General features: G+C 39.2%; 1 protein-coding gene across 1 annotated transcript in view; it reads right to left on the bottom strand.

Annotated features, from left to right (window-relative positions):
* The window catches only part of FBN2 (fibrillin 2), a 244367-nt gene that overhangs the window by 47616 nt on the left and 178230 nt on the right, over window positions 1–18521 (bottom strand). The window contains 11 exon segments of the mRNA XM_041764048.1: window positions 1122–1244; window positions 1773–1895; window positions 7121–7246; window positions 8591–8713; window positions 10945–11067; window positions 12467–12592; window positions 12907–13032; window positions 13193–13315; window positions 13765–13890; window positions 15939–16064; window positions 16843–16971. Coding sequence (XP_041619982.1) covers window positions 1122–1244; window positions 1773–1895; window positions 7121–7246; window positions 8591–8713; window positions 10945–11067; window positions 12467–12592; window positions 12907–13032; window positions 13193–13315; window positions 13765–13890; window positions 15939–16064; window positions 16843–16971 — 1374 coding nt within the window.

The raw sequence follows: 18521 nt of genomic DNA, 5'->3' as shown, positions 1-18521 counted from the left end.
AGAAAGTGAAAACTTCTGAACTCTCAATAGTGTTCAATATATGCTTATAGATGACTACAAATATAGCACTCCAGTGTTCTTTTATACCTTCTTGGAAGATGATGCCATCCCCTGGGCAACAAACTAAGAACAGACGATTACAAAATGGTGATCTTTTTTTTTTTTTTCACTATTGTGTCTATCCTTCTAGGTGATAGCATGATTTTCCACTTCATTATTTTCACCTTTGTTTTTAGCATTACTGGACCTAACTGATGAGTAATGATGACAATAATAATAAAATGACGAAACATTTTAAGACAATGGTAAAATAAGATCACTAACATCTCATAATGTATCTTAGAAGAGGGTCTAATGGACCATTATGGTATTTGTGAGATAGAATGAGTCTCTGTTCCTTGGAAGAACTCTTAAGGAACAATAAGGCCATGAAATGTCAATCCACACAAACAGAATTGCTCTAAAAAGAAACTCAAAATCTAAGTGGATGGTATTCTGACAGTTAATCTGGGTACTGTTGTCCAAAAAATATTCTCTGCAATGCTACCTTCATCTTCACTTCTACCAGAAGACAGAGAGCTCCTTGAGGTCCATGTTCCTACCAACATTTTACATCATCCAGGTGTCCAAAGTTTTACCAGTCTGTTAGGTATAAAGTGATAGCTGTACAATTGTTTTGATTTTTTCTTATTTTACTAATGATTCTTGGCATTTGCTTATTATGTTTGTTCACTTTTGCAGTGCTCCCTCTTATCAGTTGCCTGTTCATAGCCTTTGCTCCAACCAAGTTTTTAAGCAATACTGAGGCGCCATGGACTCCATTTCTGGGCATGAAGTAGATATCAGCATATTTTTATGGTTCCAAATGGGATTTTACTGGACAGCTAGGGTTGAGAGCCACTTTGTGATCTAGGCTGTTGCTCCTTTTCTGACTCCTCTCTGTCTTGGAAGGTAAACATGACAAAAGTAACCACATATATTGGCAATCTGGAGTTTGTTAAGGGAAAGGACTATTTTGTTTTCAAACTAATTATAGCAGATACTCATCACAGTGCATTACCACAAAAGTTTGAATATTTAACTCGATATAGTTCTATTTGTTTCATATTGCTTTTACTTACCAACACAACCCACACCAGTGGGGTTCAGCTGGAAATCGGGGGGGCAGTTACACTCGTAGCGACCAGGAGTGTTGACACAGAGGCCATTCACACAGTTTATGGGATCTGCACACTCATCAATATCTAGGAAGAGCATTCAAAATGCCCACATTAACATCTTACTTTCTATCTGCATGCTGCTGTTTCAAAGAATTTGGTGGAATCTTTGCAAATTATTAAAGATTTTTGGGAAGGCCTCAGCCCAGTGAAATAGAGATCAAATTCTTGCATATTCCTACAAGTTCCACAGACCAACCATATGGTTTTTCAGGAAAGTATTACTGAATATCTTTATTGAATAATCATTAAATATTGGGATTCTGAAAAAATGTTAACATCTGCTTAACAAAAATGATATATATATTTTGCATACATTATGCAAAGAAACAGTTTCCTACCTTCACATTAGATATTTAATATTAAGTTATATATATAAAAATGTATGAATTCTATAGTTAAAAGTAAGTATGTCAGAATGTAATTAAAAAAAAAACACAAGGTATTCAGCAGGCTAAGCAGCGGGCTGAGCAGAAATTTGAGGAATGTTTATACTTAGCACAAAATATTCACCTCAACTAATAAGAACACAACCAAGCCCTTTACTGGCCATACCTGTGCAGTTCCCTCCGGTTCTGTCCAATTCATAACCATCATCACAGATACAGTGAAACATTCCAGGCAAATTATTACAAGTTCCAAACACACAAATATTCTGGAAGGAGCATTCATCAATATCTGAAGATAAAGAAATAGTAATCTCTTATGTACAAAGACATTTTAATTTAATTTATGCAGCATTAATATATTTTTCTATCTCCCCAGAAGTTTTTATGCAGTAAAAATTTTTCTTTTTCTTTGACTAGGTAGACCACATAAATGGCAAACAACAAATGTTCATCTATGGGACAAAGGTCTAAAAGATATTTTTTATTTTACTGAGGATTTTAACTGTCTTGGGTTATAACACTTAAAAAATACCCCACAAAACAGAATTGGCTTAAGGCATAAATAAAAAACTAACTATGAACATGTCAATGGAATGAGGTTGTAAAAAATTAAACATAAAAACAAATTCCAAGACTCTAATAACTTAGTACAAACATGTTTTATAAACATCCACAACATACAAAGTATATAACACATCTTAAATATTAAGGATATCATTAAAACTATTTAACTTTTTAAAAACTTTTATTTTTTTATTTTTTTTTAATTAATTTTTATTGGTGTTCAATTTACCAACATACAGAAAAACACCCAGTGCTCATCCCATCAAGTGTCCACCTCAGTGCCCGTCACCCATTCCCCTCCAACACCCGCCCTCCTCCCCTTCCACCACCCCTAGTTCGTTTCCCCGAGTTAGGAGTCTTTATGTTCTGTCTCCCTTCCTGATATTTCCCAACATTTCTTTTCCCTTCCTTTATATTCCCTTTCACTATTATTCATATTCCCCAATTTTGCAATCTGTTATCATAAACTTAGTTTTAAATAGGGAAATAATTTTTTCTAATAATATGTAATAAGATTAACCACTGCTCTACATTCTCACAAATTTCACTAAAATGTCTCCACTGAATTGAAGTCATAAATTCAGTTTGTGAAACTTCCATGAAGCTTTAACTCAGTCAGTATAGAAGTTACCCCTGCTCATTTATATGAAAATGAAGGCATATGTGTGTGTGTCCAGCTGTAGAAATAATCTGTATTTCTACCCACAGGAAAAAGATGGACATTTCTGTACACAAATGACCTCAAACTCTGAGAATGCAGAGCAAGCATGTCATCTTAGGCCAGACTAGACCAGTCATGCTAACGTACTGTCTAGAGACAGCTAGGTCTTAACTTTAAAAAGGTCTGTTGGTCATTCATGATAGTTATGAAATAATGAGTTTAAACTATATTAGATTTCAAGTGTGGTTCAAACTTTGTTTAAAAGACCAATTGATGTATCAATGTGTCTTTTTTCTGTGTTGAGGCTATAAACACATTTTTAAAAAAGATTTTATTTATTTATTCATGAGAAACACACACACAGAGAGAGAGAGAGAGAGAGAGAGAGAGAGAGAGGCAGAGACATAGGCAGAGGGAGAAGCAGGCTCCTCGCAGGAAGCCCAATGTGGGACTCAATCCTGGGATTCCAGGATCATGCCCTGGGCAGAAGGCAGGCACTCAACTGCTGAGCCCCTCAGGCATCCCTTATTTTTTCTTTATACTAATGAATAAATAAGACTCATTAGTTTGTAATTGAATGGTGTTAATCTAGAAGTAAAAATGGAACTGTATCATCAGCCCTCTTTGTATTTTACTTTTAAATGAAGTTTATTAGAAATAACTTCCATTTAACTAATTTAATACTCGCATATATTTACACAAGTAAAGGCATTTTAGAATACTGTCTTGCATATTCAGTATGCAAGAAATGATGCATACTCAGAAATTCAAATAATACAGAAGAGTATTGACAGCAAATAGAAAACGAAGAAAACAGTACAGAAAGCAAGGTAGCAAAAACAGAAAATCGCTCAGAAATCTATTCACCCAGAAGGAATTACTATTCAAGAGCATCATTCCAAATACTGTTCTATCCATATTCAGAGTGAAGCTGAAACAATTTCTATGCAGAAGATCAATATTTATTTACCTCCACAGTTTCTAAAATACTTTCTAATGTTAAGAATTGATGAAAAGCATTAAAAACTGATGTTCTTTTCCCTTTATTTTAAAATTCAAATATAAATTTTAGACAGTATTAATGGATTGTGCCATTAATAATAAGAAATAATACGAATAATAAGAATAATAAGAAAATTGGCATTCACATTTATGCTTCCAACTCATTTTTGTTCTGTAATTTTTACTTTTTAAATGTTTATGGCATTTGCCATAATCTCTGAAATATTTAGTGTTGATTCTTAATGGAATCAATAAGGCTTTTACTGCAACTCTTAGATTTTTCTCTCAGTTGGTTTGCTGCATGCATGGCTGTAAGATATTTTTCCCCAAAAAACGGAGGGCCCACAGGTGTTGTCTCAGTGCATTATTTCACAGTATGAGGATGTGGCTATTGTTTTCATACCTGACTAACTGCTGAGGCATAATATCCTCACATGTGTTCTCAGAGTTCTTTGGGCTTTGTTCTTGCATCTTTTGATACTGAATGTTTTGGTTTTGTTTGTGACTTTCCTTTTCAAACCAGAGCCTGAAGAAGCCTTCTCTATGACTTAATTCAATAAAAATGATAAGGCAAAGGCTCTGCCTTATGATTCACCTTTCTCCCCTAACATTCAGCGCTTTCTTCCATTTTGGGAAAAATGTTTGCCATTCAATACTGTTTTCTATTCCTTTATTTGAGGCTCTACCTCAGAGACATCTATTATACTTCCGTTTATTTCTTCATATTTTCTCCTTTCTTGTGTTACATTCTTCCTCCCTTTCTTGTTCCTAGGTTTTCCTGTATTTTTCTCATCCATTCTCTATGCTGGTCATCACATTTTAACCTATATCTTTTCTGTTCTCTGCTGTTTCTATTGAACAGATCTCCACCTTTGCCGTGTTTGTCTCCCATAACCCTGCCATCTCCCCTGTCTTTTCCTGTTTTTATCATCTCTTTGAACTTGTTCAATCATATTTATGTTCACTGTAGGATCACCTATGGCCCAAAGTACCTGTGGGAACTTTGTTTTCACTCCTTGAGTGGTTTTCTTCTACTCTGGGTTGGTTCTTTCCTTTTTGTGTGTTCTTTCACTGGGGTTCCACAGAATGCCTGCAGAGTTGCGTTGTTTACTTTTAACTTGCATTCACACTATTGGTCAGCTCTTTTATGAGTTTTTATATACTCTGATACAGCTTAAATAGAGTGTCTTGACATCCCCTCCTTCTTTATCTGGGCTTTATATGGATATCATTAAAGCTACTGTTCTGTTAGCCTAAGGCGGGGAAGGAGTGGGGATGAAAATGGGAGGAACTGCCCTGGGCACCATGTGCTCTTCTGCTCATGAACCTGGTCTCTCTTTTCTCTTCACACTTGATACCAAATTGTCTGTAACCATGTTCATGCCGTTGATGGAGTCCTAGCCTGTCCCTGAGGAGCTTCTTCCAGGTTTTGTATTCTCCTATTTTGGTGGAGAATATTGGGAAATGGCCAACTGCAGCAAGTTTCTGGACTCTACAGAGATTGAGAATTTGTGGTGAGTAGATGCTGAGTGGAAAATGTTGAGCAGATGGTCCATTCAAAGGGACATGTATTTATAATCAGATGGGGAGGTCTCAAAAAATTAAATTAGTAGATACAGGAGAAACTGTCCAGATAAGAGAGATCTTATAGGTAGAGGTAAGACAACAACATCAAGGAGTAATAGGTAGAACCATGGAATTGGTTTTGAGATCTCAAAATGTAGCATTTAGCTAAACAGAGTGGGGTCTCACTGAGGATGAACTATTTGTACACCACTCATGTTGCCCTGGCAGGAGGCACTTCCCTCCCTGCCAATGATATATTATGAAAAACCAACCCATGAAGGAAGGACAATACACACAAAGTAACTAGCCTCATCTCAGGAAAGGTCTGAGACGTTCTGGAAGGGCCCAGGCTACAGATAATGGAATAGGATCATGAAGGGGAAATTATGATGTACAAAGAATTAATTTTTTGAAATTTTCTGTTGGCAAAAGTATCTGGCTACTGCTGACTTACTCCTTTTCCCACCAAATCTTGTCAAGTTGAAATGAGTAATAAATCATGTAGTCCCATATCGACATTGGCTCACATTTTCTACTAATTAGCTTTGATGCATACAAGAAACCAGGACTGGGGAAAATAAAAAGGAAGCTCACTCGACAGTGGCTTTGTATAAAATGCCTTCGATTCTGCTCTGACAGGTCAATGTAGAAGTATGAGTGCTTTCAGTTTCTAGCTTCCCCAGGCTTTTACTATTCATTCTCTTGGTCTGATTCTCTAAAAAAATTGGTGGATATGTATGGAAAATTCCATGACCTTTCAGGCACACCTTCTGTCCTCAGTATTACTTCAGGAAGGGAAATGGAGATAGGCTCCACTCTACACCATTCTGGATTGTATAATTTGACTGCTTGACACTGGTGAATTGTGTATATACTGGTATTTGCTATTCCTATTCATTTGATTAGATACTAGCATAGGGAGAGCCTATCATCTGGTTTCATTTTATAATCTTTGCCCACCACTTGGCCTGAGTTAAGTTTTTTAAAGGTTTTCTATGAATCACTAATTTTGTTAAAGCCTTCTGGTTCATCATTTTTAATCTTTTTCCTTTCTTCATGTGTTTTTTCATGTACTGCAAAAGGACACAGTAATGGCCCAAACTATCAAAAAATGAACTGAGTCTCTAATTTAAGAGAAAATCCAAATTCTTTTTCTTGGAGAGCTATCACACTAGTCACAAGTCCCATTTCTAGGAAAGGGGAATGATGTCACCACTTAGGGGAAGGACACATTGCTCTTAGGCAAAAGGTGCAGGCCTTGACGCATCTCTGGGTAGGACTTCCAGTCCCAGGCAGACAGCAGACAAACATGCAGGTAGGTGCTCAACACGAGCTACTGAGGTTGTGATAAACACCTTACACAGCAGCAATTGGGGCAGATAGTATCTCCTGTTTTTAAAAAGCTGAATAGTTTTTCCACATGTCATTCATTTAGTAATAAAACAAAAAAGAAAAAAAGAAATGGTTAAAAAGAAGAAAAAAAAAGGAATGAGCCAAAGTTCCAACTGTTGGCTCTTGGCCAGGAAAACTTCATAAGAGATGAAAGCCACCTTCATCATTATTCATTCGGCAAAATAATCCATGCTTAAACGAATGACTTTTATATGTGCAGCATGTGCTGTGTATTCTGCTTCCAGGTGGAGCCTGTTCCAGCCCTTTTTGTGGTTTCATGTGCTGTAGCTTATCCAGCTTGGAAATGAGCTGGAGTCGCAGGGACCCACCTTGGCAGGACCTGCTGTCAGAGGCTGGAGTGAAGCCCATCTCACACTCGCAACGATATGCACCCGGGACGTTGAGGCACTGCCCGTTTTCACAGAGGTTGATGTTTTCTGCGCACTCATCAACATCTGTGGGAGAAGCAGATCATATCTCTATTAAGTTCCCCATGCTGTGACACAGTTTTTCCGTGCTCTAGAACTAAGTCAATGTTACTGGTGTGAGCTGGTGCTCATGAACATAAGACAACACTTAATCGTATTTCCCTAAACAAGCCTAAACCCTCACATTCAATTATCGCCCGATTATCAGGAAGAAGGCAGGATCTTTTGGATCTTAGTTCTCTTTCATGCCAACTCGATGCATCAGTATTATACCAACGTCATTGACAGATGACCAAGAACACTGAAATTAATCTTAAAATTGTGTCTATTCTAAGATGATAGTGTTTTCAAGTAAACTAACAACTTGTTTTTTCACTAGTTCAAGTATGTTTAAGCAAATTAGGGCTAGACTAGGAGAGTTTGTTTCATGTCACTCTGATTGCATTAAAATATTTCTCTCTTAATTATGCAAATAGACATGATTCACAGACTGGACAACTTATTTAATTCTGTCAAATGGAAAAAGGGGGTAGAGTAGAAAGCAATGTTTACTGAGGGCCTAATATCTGCCAGGTAGACTGCTGGCTGCTTGTCCTGCATGTTTTTGTTTAGTTCACTAAGCCTGTATGGGTCAGAGGAGGAAGACCCTGAGGCTCAGAGCAGCCCCCAAACTGTGGGTGTTGTGGCGAGCCCATCTGTGGCTGGGCCAGCATCCCAGTGCAGCTGTGCCCACACCAAAGCCATGCCCTCTCCTTCATACCCTGTTGGGAGAGAAATGCTTAGAAAGATGCATTAAGCTAAGGTTCAAAAATAATGAAGTTTAAATAAGATGTTTTCTTTAAGGAAGCATCTGACAATGAGGAGTCTGTTTTTTTATGTCAATAATTAGAAATGGGAAAAAAATAGAGTCTATCTTTTAGTTTGGGTTTTAAAGGGTGTGCTGAAATTCAAGAGACACTGATCTCCACATACTTAATAGTACGATACTTTATGTCGGGCAAGATGATACAGTCATTCATAGGAGCTTAACAAGGAGATGTCTTATTCCCAAGGAATGCAAAAAGAAGAGCAGCTAGGCATCAGCTAACATTCACTGAGCTCTTATGTGTTTTCCTGAACCCCTGACTCATGTTACTCCATTTCATCCTTTCAGTACTATATGACAACCTGACATTCTGATGAGTGCAAGAACTAGCAGGGACTAGGGGGGACATGTATCTTAAGAGAGTGAACAGTTTTCCTTCATGTCATTCATTCAGTGATAAAAGTCAGACTGGGAATCCTCACCCTCTTTACAGTTTTCTTCAAATAGGGCAAGCTGGAGTGTTCCATGAAAATCATGCCAGAGAATACCTCAGGACTCTCACCCACCTGAGCAGGTAAAGCCATCTCCAGTGAACCCTTCAGAGCAGGCACATCGGTAGGAGCCCGGGGTATTTACACACTGAGCGTTGATGCTACACTGGTGGGTTCCGTTCGAACATTCATCTAGATCTGTATGTGAGAAGAGAGCACGCAAGTTCAGAAGTGAAAATGGAACATTTAAACACAGATTTTTTTTTTCATTTTTCTTACCTGAAATGTAAAATGCACAAATGGGATTTATTGTAGTTTACTTGTAAGGTCAGAGTTCTAATTCTCTAAGATCTCAGACCCATAATCCAAAATATTCATTCTATAAACGGGCTAAAATGATTAATAAAACTATTTGTGAGGGACCTAATAAGCTAGAATTTTAATGGTTAAAAGGTAAACCAGTGCTAGGTTTCCTTCCCAATTTTACTAGGCACAGATGTGTGATCACTGGTTCCTTTATCGCTAAAAAAGGGTCAATTTCTAAATTTGGTGACTGAGCTTCAGAGGAGGAGAATTAGCCGTCAAGTTCCTTTAGCAGATAAGGAAACCATGATCTGATTCTCAATCTCAGAGAGTCTAGTCTAGTAGAAATGACATGTGCTAACCACAGAACTATCAACTCCATCAAATAGGCTGTGTGTCCCGTGAAGGAAAGTTACGAGGTGCAGAAAGGGAATGAAGAGGGTGTCTAATTTGGGCCATAGGAAAAAGGAAGATCTCACTGGAGAAGCAGTTGCCAGCGAACTTCACACCGGAACAATGAGTCAGAGTTTGCCTGAGGCATAGAAGCAGGGAATGGTATTATTTCCAGAGGGAACAGCACATTTAGAGATGCTGATGAGGAAGAAGACAGCTTGATGTGATAAAAGACCTGGACTGAGCCAGAGTGACAGAACAATATAGGAGCTGGGGGTGATAGAAGGTATTGGGAAAATGCTTATAAACCACAGGAAGGAAGCTACATTTTATCCTAAATTCAGTGATTAAAATGACAATTGTGAAGAGCTCAGATTCATGGTTTAAAAGATCTGTCTGCTGTGGGAAGTATGGATTACAGAACCAGCAAGGTTCTTTATGAGGAGGTTCTTTAGCATCCATCAGAGAGGGACAGATCTAAGACAGAGAGAAAGAGTAAGAGGGAGGGAGGACGGCTGAGATTAAAGCAGGGGGATGGAGATGGAAAGAATAGAATGAATTTGGCTTATGTTTTAGAGTAGAAGTACCTGGACAGAGTCACATCTTTTGTATTTTAGAATAGTTGGCCAGAGTGATGGATGGACAAGCACAAAAAAGGAAGGCTAGAAAAGAAAAAACCAGTAGCCTATAGGGCTAGAAAACAGGAATGGGGATATGGCTGAAAAAAAAAACTTGTGAGATTAATGATAAGAGTGACCGACCACTGATGAGAAGTGGGCAGCTAGAGAACTGAACGATGCCACTGGAGAACGTTACTTAGCAAAGTTATCTGGAAAGTATGGTCATTTAAATTCAGTCAGCTCCTACACATTTGGCAAGCATAAAACAACTGAACAGCTAAGAGAGTATATTTGAATTAACGATGCTACTGTTAACAGACCTTAAGTCTATCCCCTTCAATGCTTACTGCTGGCCTATAAAGTTTTAATGAGTAATCATGGGGAGGTCAGTTTAGCTTGTTTTATTTTCTATTTTAAGTAGACCTGGATAATTTTAAGCAGTTGAAACAATGCCTTGTTGGTAAAGCATGTACAACACTGAGCATAGGAAGCAACACTATGTGTGACAGTGAGGACAGCCAGTCCCCTGCCTCACAGCCAGAAAAGACTCAGGAGACCCCAGCTCAGCAACTCTTGAGGCCTGGAGAATGCCAGCTGCCCTTGCAGCCTCCTCTGTCCCAATCAGATCTCCTGGTATCCAGCAAAACCTTTTGCTTTCTCTGGCAAAAAGAATTCTATTTTCTATTGAGAAGCTGGTATTGACCAGGTACAGACTCAGGTTATCTGATAAAACCTTTCCATTTCCTTCACGTCTCTAACTGGGTTTTAAGTCTCACTGACTGCTGTATGAAAAGACTGGAAAAATACATTAGTCATTTTTCATCATACATCTGTTTGGATTTCTGGCTACACATCAAATAATTTTTACTGAATAACAACACATTAAAAAGCAGATGCCAAGGCATACTGCTGCGATGCGATAATTTATACCAAGGTTAAAGGAAACTCTTAGGCAGGAATTACCTTGCAACGAAAGACCGTCTTTGATTTTCAAGAGAGTAAATGAAAGGCAAGAGCGTATTTCTATTCAAGTACATGGGTTAAAAACTGTTCCAAGAAGAGCCTCTAGGAATCCTGTGTCTTAACAAAGGATGTTCACATTTGCAAACTCACCAATGCATTTGATGCCATTTCCAACCCAACCTTCTCTGCAGCTACACTTGAAGCTTCCTGGGACGTTGAGACAGGAGGCATGCATGTCACAGTTGTGGGCACCAATTTCACACTCATCCACATCTGAGAAGGCACAGATAACATGATGAAAATTAAACGCAAAGCTAATTAGTTCTACTTCCATGTATGATTCCACACAGGTAAAATTTAAAAATAAATATGGAAGTATCTAAAATGGTACGGAAAAAACACTGACATTTTTATTTTGAACTTTAGTAGGCATTGACAAGATTTGGAAGTTCCCGATCCAAGTCAAAGAAGCCTTTCAATACTACAGGAAACTGCCCATCACTTGCTGGTAGGAGAGAGCTACTTCCCCCAGGTAGATATTTGTGTCTGTCTCTCCCTACCTCCCTGCCTGGGCCCAGACAAAACTCCATGCAGAAGGCATGATGAAAGATGTCAAGAGAAATCCTATTTCCAAAGAGAGACTCTTCTACTCTTTCCTATTAATTTTTATTACATATGTTTCACAAAAATTCAAACAAACCTGGATTTTAAAATAAGTAAGAGTGTATTCTTGTCATTTTTAGCACAGAAAACTATTATTTTAGTGTGTATTCATCTTTTATTTATTTGGGAATATGCAAAAATACTGGAAATTTTATCTGAAAAATGAGCAGAAGCTTTTACTAGTATGTATATATGTATACACACATACACTCATATATATACACAGACATATATATATACACACATATTATATATGTGTATACACACATATGTGTGCATAAATGATATAGCTTTGGTTCTTCAGAGCTTTCTAGAATAGAAAGAATAATCTTTTCTATCTATCTCAATGATTACCTGTCAGATGCTGAAATTCTATGTGCTCACACATATGCACACACATACACAGAGCAACCAGCTTTGCATCAACTTTCCTAGTGGTGAATGTGCAGAGGACCCCTTCTTCCTCACTTGGCCTGCTCCCAGAGGTGTCAGGTTAAGGGCCAGAATGTGCTTCAAGCCACCTACCACTTGTCTTGAGCAAAATGCTATATGAGGACCTTAAAGTGAACAATGAGGAAGGCCTAGACCAAAGCATTCACCTTGGGACTTCATCTTCATTCATTTTGTGCAAAAGCTCAAAACTTATTTAACAGAGAAAGGAAATAAGAGACAAAGTGGCAACAAATGGGACTGCTGGTAGTCTGTGGTGCTCCCTTCTCACATCTTCTATGTGGGCAAAGGGTTTCCTAAGACAGTGAACTCTGCAAGCAGCAGCAGCCACACAGCAGCTACAGAGGACCATACTGTACTCCCTGCCCCTACTGGCCACACTGCAGCCAGCTCCCTGTGGCAGAAAGAGAGCAAAAGCATCATGAGTGCTCTGGGGTGGTTGCTCATCACACAGCCATGACCTGGTGTGGGTCACGGCAAAGGAACAAGTGATCTTGAAGGTTGGACTCTGAAATAGGAGAAGCCAAAAAGCACAGAGAGTCCTAAGTTTGGAACCTACCTGTGCATCCCGTGGTCCCCTTCTTCACGGAATAACCCAGCTGACAGTGGCAAATGAAGGATCCCTTGGTGTTCTCACATTCCCCAAACATACAGATGTTTGAATTTAAGTCACACTCATTGACATCTAGAAAGTTTATTTTCAATAGTTTGGTTAATACTTGTTCATACTAGAAATCTGAAAGCTCTCTTTTGAACTGAATAGTCTAATACTGAGATACACAGATAAAAGTTAAAGTATAATCTATTTGCAAGTCATAGTATTATTTTCTAAAATTTCTTCAAATGAATTTCTTCAAATGAATTCTTCCATTTCAGCTTTCCCATCGTGTAATACATCAGTTTGAATTTTTAAAGTAACTGAAAAAGCCTCTTTCCCTCATGTTTAAATGTGTGTGCATAGATGTAGCATAGGATTCATCCCACTTTTATGGTACCCACCAATGCAGGTTTTCATGTCCATTGAAGCCATGAAGCCATCGTAACACAGACAGCGATACTCCCCAGGAATGTTGGTACATTGGCCACCATCACAGATATCAGGATTATTTTCACATTCATCAATATCTGATGGCAGAAAATTACCATTAAATCAAAACAAGAATGGCTTTTAGTAAGCCCAGATATTTTATTTTTCCCCATCCAGATCGACTCAAAATATCTGGAGCGAGATTTGTGAGATATCATCAGTTAGCTATACAAAGTCTACATGATGTCCTTTCTGTACCTGCGCATGACCTCCCATCTGGCATCAGCGCATACCCCTCGCTACAGCTGCATTCATAGCTGCCTTCGGAATTGGTGCACCGGGTGTCACAACCTCCATTCATGATCATACACTCATCAATATCTGTGAAAACAACATAGCAACTACATTACTTGTCAGGTCTATTTCCTTCAACAAAACAAAACAAAAAACAGGTTTTTTTCTCTTCAAATAATGCTTACATGGCTTTGGATCTCTCTCCCTACTACTGTTTGGTTTATCTTTATCTCATTGGTATTTCTTAGTTCTTTCTACTTCCATTTTGATAGCATTCTATTGGACATTTAGCCCCAGGGCCTAGGAGTGAAGAACTCAGAAATGTAGTATCTATGGAGTTAGGGTATTTTCTGTGATAAAAGCAGATTCCTTTGCAAACCACAAAGCCATGGCATCTTACAGATCTGTTCCCATTCTTAGATTCATGTTTAGGACAAAGGACTTCCATTGGCTTCATTATAATACATTTGATTCCAGGAGTTATCCTAGACCGAGTTGAGAAATACAAGTTCCAGACCCATTTGGCCAATGCTTACCTGTACATCCCTGCCGGTCTGGCGTGGCCTGGTATCCGGGGTTACAGGAGCATTGATAGGTTCCAATCATGTTCACACATTTTCCATTTCTACAGAGATTGTCACTCAGAGAGCATTCATTTATATCTATAAAGAGATGTACAGCATGAATGTTTTTGCAGTAACCACATCACTTAATGTTATCAAGAAATGTTGCGCATGAGCACTGGTCTCCAAAGGGGTTTGTGTACTTCACAGGGAAGTAAGATGATCTCCTGGGGTGTTCAAAGAAAATACTGGAATCTATATTTCTATTATTTCTACCTAAAATGGTATTGTTCAGTAGAACTCTACACTGATGGGCCTCTCTGCTATCCAATACATAGCTGCTATTGAGCATTTGAAGCATGAAAAGAATGATTAAGGACTTGAACTTCTTTTTAAATTTTAATTTTTTAAAGTAATCTCTTTGCCCAATGTAGTGCTCAAACTCACAACCTCAAGATTAAGGGTCACATGTCTACTGACTGAGCCAGCCAGGCGCCCCAGGAATTTAATTTTTAATGTTACCAAATTTTAATTAAATTTAAGTAGCCACATGTGAGTAGTGAACTTTAGACCATGTATATAGCGCATGCCAGAAATAAAACTTACTAATATTTAATACATGGATTTACACTGGCATGCTCACCTGGTCTTTATTAGACAGTCACGAGCTGCCTGAATAATGTGCAGTATCCTGAGGGAAGATGACTAGTTCCATAAGCCACAGGGCCTGAGACCAGGGCCCTCACTTGTATGTTTTCATTTTATTGTGTTTAGAGTGCCTCAATAGGTAGACCTGCCATCACCTACTTTAAAATCAAATAACCCCTATAAGATAGGCAGGTTCCTTATAGAAAACTTCTGCAAAGGTCTGTGGAATCAAATAGTGCTATTAATGCAATTATAAGAGAACAGCAAGAGAATGGTAGAGTGGAAGCTTTCTTCATACAAGCTACTTGTGAGACACAATATAAGGTAAAAACAATGACAACATAACCAGGTAAAAGGTCTTCTTCATCCCAAATTCCCAAAATTACCAAGAAGACTATGTGACATGTAGATTTAGATCTATTATCATTAAATGCATATTTTATTACATGTGCAAAAATATGTATCTTATATACCTTCAAGGGGTATTTTTTTCAGCTCTAGGATCCATGAAAACAAAATAAACTGAGGTTAGAAACAGATCTCTGATGCACTGCATCACAGAGATGAACATATATTCTGTAATCATCTCTATGAAAAAGTTTTAGTACCACTATTAACATGAAATAAAAATATTTAAAACTTTTTCAGTTCACCTTTTAAAAATGTCTACTTAGGGTATGATTTAAGATTCACCTAATATATTAGCAAAGTGATATAAATAGTGTTTACAAATAAATATGTGTGTAGTGGATAGGTATGCTCAAATTATGTTTTGAAATAGGGGTGTGCCATCTGCTCTGTTTTAAACCATTTTATCTGCTGACACTTGCAAGAAAGATTTTCTGTGAAGAAAATGTTTCCTGGATATATCGGAGTTTTAAGGCCAGTATACTAGAGCACGGTAGGCCCAGAGGCCTCCATACACTTATCAAAAACAGCAGGCTGGAATGCTCCAAGACCAGCCGTTGATGTTCTCACGTCATCCCTGTCAACCCTGTCCCTTAGCTCGGCCAGTGAAGAGATGAGGACCTTTTTGTGACAGGAGAGTGAAGGGGGAGCTCACATGTTCACGTGCACAGGAGCAGACCCCATGATGACAGACATAGGGGTGGAAGAGATCTGAGAAGTGGTGTCAGGTAGATGCACAGGTGAATGCACAGGTGAGCCTTCAGGGAGCAGCCCTTCCAACAGCAGCAGCTTTCCTATCCCATCCTCTGTGGAGGAGGGAACTACATGGCCTGACACAGAATCCTCCACACAAGGTCCTTTCAGGTGTGCTTGTCATGAAACAGTGGCTAACCAGGACAGTGCTGGTTCCTCTGAGTGTGTCACCGAGGCATTCTCTAATGATGCACCCCAAATCCAAACACAGGGGCTCTGAATTTCCAATTTTTAACCAGCTAGATTTAATGTGCCTAAAACAACAAGTTTGTTAGAACTGACTCCTGATCTTTACCAGGTGAACCGGGTGGGTTTATGCACTGAGGAGACAAACTCACCCACACAGTCCTCACGTGATGGTGACAGCTCGTGTCCCAATGGACAGTCACACTGAAAGCTGCCCTCAGTGTTCACACAGGTACCACCCCTACAAAGGAGAGGGTTACGTTCACATTCGTCAATGTCTGAAAGGTAAAAACGTGAGATCCATTAAAGAACTTTGAGGGAAAAATCTTCACATATGCAGCATGAGGGAAAAAATTATTATCTGAGGTAAGTGGGACTCAAAAGTAAGACACAGGTTTAAGAGGAGATGGGATAATATTCTCCTCATTTCTTCTACTACCAATAAATAAATGGTGAGTTCTTTTCTTAAAGACAGTGAGTTAGTTGCCAAGGAATTTACTGGTACAAAACAAGCAGGCTCACAAGAGATAAAAATAAATAATAGGTTTGTTTCACATAACCCTAAATTCCAGATGCCATATATTGCTATCCATATCACTAATCAAAGTAAAAGAAAAATCACAGACCAGTCACCTTTGAGGTCCCATGTGGTACGTCTAAGGAGTCACTAAATATGGAGCAAAAGGTAGGCAGTACCAAGAGAGTGTGTGGCAACACACAAGTAAAGAAAATAGCATGGGATTTGCACGACCAAATAAATTTGGGGTCACCACACAAGGTCAAACATGTTAAACGAATCCCCTGCGGATAGTCAGCTGTGTTGGTTTTAGATTCCATGAACAAACAGAACCTAGTGTCAATATCTCACTGCTACTAAGGCACCAAGAAGCTGGGGCTCCCCAGGAGTTATCTAAAAGCAGATTTCCTGTCTGACAATTAAATCTTTCTCTCGCTCACCACAGTGCCTTGCCAAGCATGCTGTTAACGGCTCTGAGACAAGCTAAGGTCAAGCTATCTGGTTTCAAGACTGGACAGGAAGAGCTGAGGCACACTTACCCATGCAGTTCTTCATCATCATGAACCCACTTTCGTAGCCTTCAAAGCACTCACACTCAAAGCTGCCTGGCGTGTTAACACAGATTCCACTTCCACAGAGATCAGGAGAAATCCTGCACTCATCAATGTCTAATTCACAGGGTTTAAAAGAAATGAAAAAACAGAATGAGATGAGCTGGTATTACAGAGCAGTGAGACAGGTCCGGCCTTCCCAGGGAAGGTGCCAGCGGTATGAAGCTCTGTTTGCAGGAGAACAGCTAGAGGCAGAATGGGGCCTGAGGTACATTCCTTTCCCCAACTGCCAAAACTGTCACAGCCAACGGGCAGGTGGTGCTTCTGCCTTTAAGAATTCTGGAATTGTGGATTCCTCTTTGTGGCTTAGAAGTGGTAACGGAGGGATGAACCGAACAACTGCAGTATGAGCCAGACAAGGCAGGTGGCAGATGAGCAAGCAGTAGACACTTGGAATGAAATCCTGTGTGTGAAGAGAGAGCACGGTGGTTCTGCCCACTGGCTCATGCCCACCGTGGCGGGATATGCCTCCGAGCAGGAGTGGCTAGCAACCACGGAGCACCCAGACAGCCTCAGAGGCCGGACATGGCCCACCAACCTCCAGCCAGAGAGTGTACATGGCAGGGCCATGAAATATGCTCCACTGGATGTGGTTCTGTGACATTCAGATGTGGAGAGGCTACTGATTTACTTCGCAAAATAAAAATAAAAATGATATGTTTGTTGCTCTTTATAGGCTATAGAAAATAAGAATCTGCAAGAGCAGCACTGATACCCTCAAAAAAACAAGATTTTCTGAGAAACATCCCATGCCTGTAACTGAGATCTTTTTTTAATGGTGAAGTCCTGTCTATAAAATGTAATTAAGAAAACATGACATATTTAAAAAAAATTTTGTCACAGTAGGAAAAAAAGCTTTTGTTGGCGTCTCTTTATTGTGATGGATTTTAATTCTGAAGTTCTTTTATCACAAGATTTATCAGAGGGCAACTTTGTACGTGCTCTCTCAGGGGTCTCAGTCTCAGAATGTCAAATCCTTTCTCCCAGCATTTGGTCTTTATTTATTTCTTTAATTACAGGCAATACTGAAAATATCCTTTTAAACAACATTCTTAACAACATTCACAGATTCAATTAGGCAGCTAACAATATGCATACTGATTCTATTACTTGTTATCTATCAGTATCTAGGAAATTGAAGAGCCATATAAAGAACTAGAATAAACTCATTGGCAGAGCAGGGACACTTTTTGGCTGATATGATGCAGGGGAGCTGCACAATGTGGAGTGTGGACTCTGGAAGCAGATGCCTATGTACTGATCCCAGTTCTATCATCTACAGGGTGAAGAGGCTTGGGAAAATCATTTTATTTCTGGGTGCCTCAGTTTCCACATATGCAAAATGGGACGTATAGTATGACCCACCTACTAGGATTTTTTTTTAAAGTAACATTCCTTTTTTTAAAATTTTTAATTTATTTATGATAGTCACACACACACACACACACACACACACAGAGAGAGAGAGAGAGAGAGAGAGAGAGACATAGGCAGAGGGAGAAGCAGGCTCCATGCAGCAGGAGCCCGACGTGGGATTCGATCCCGGGTCTCCAGGATCGCGCCCTGGGCCAAAGGCAGGCGCCAAACCACTGCACCACCCAGGGATC

Source organism: Vulpes lagopus, chromosome 7 (genome assembly GCF_018345385.1).
Source record: "Vulpes lagopus strain Blue_001 chromosome 7, ASM1834538v1, whole genome shotgun sequence".
Lineage (NCBI taxonomy): Eukaryota > Metazoa > Chordata > Mammalia > Carnivora > Canidae > Vulpes > Vulpes lagopus.
The sequence above is the reverse complement of the archived record's forward strand: the minus strand, read 5'-3'. Positions and strand labels throughout refer to the sequence as shown.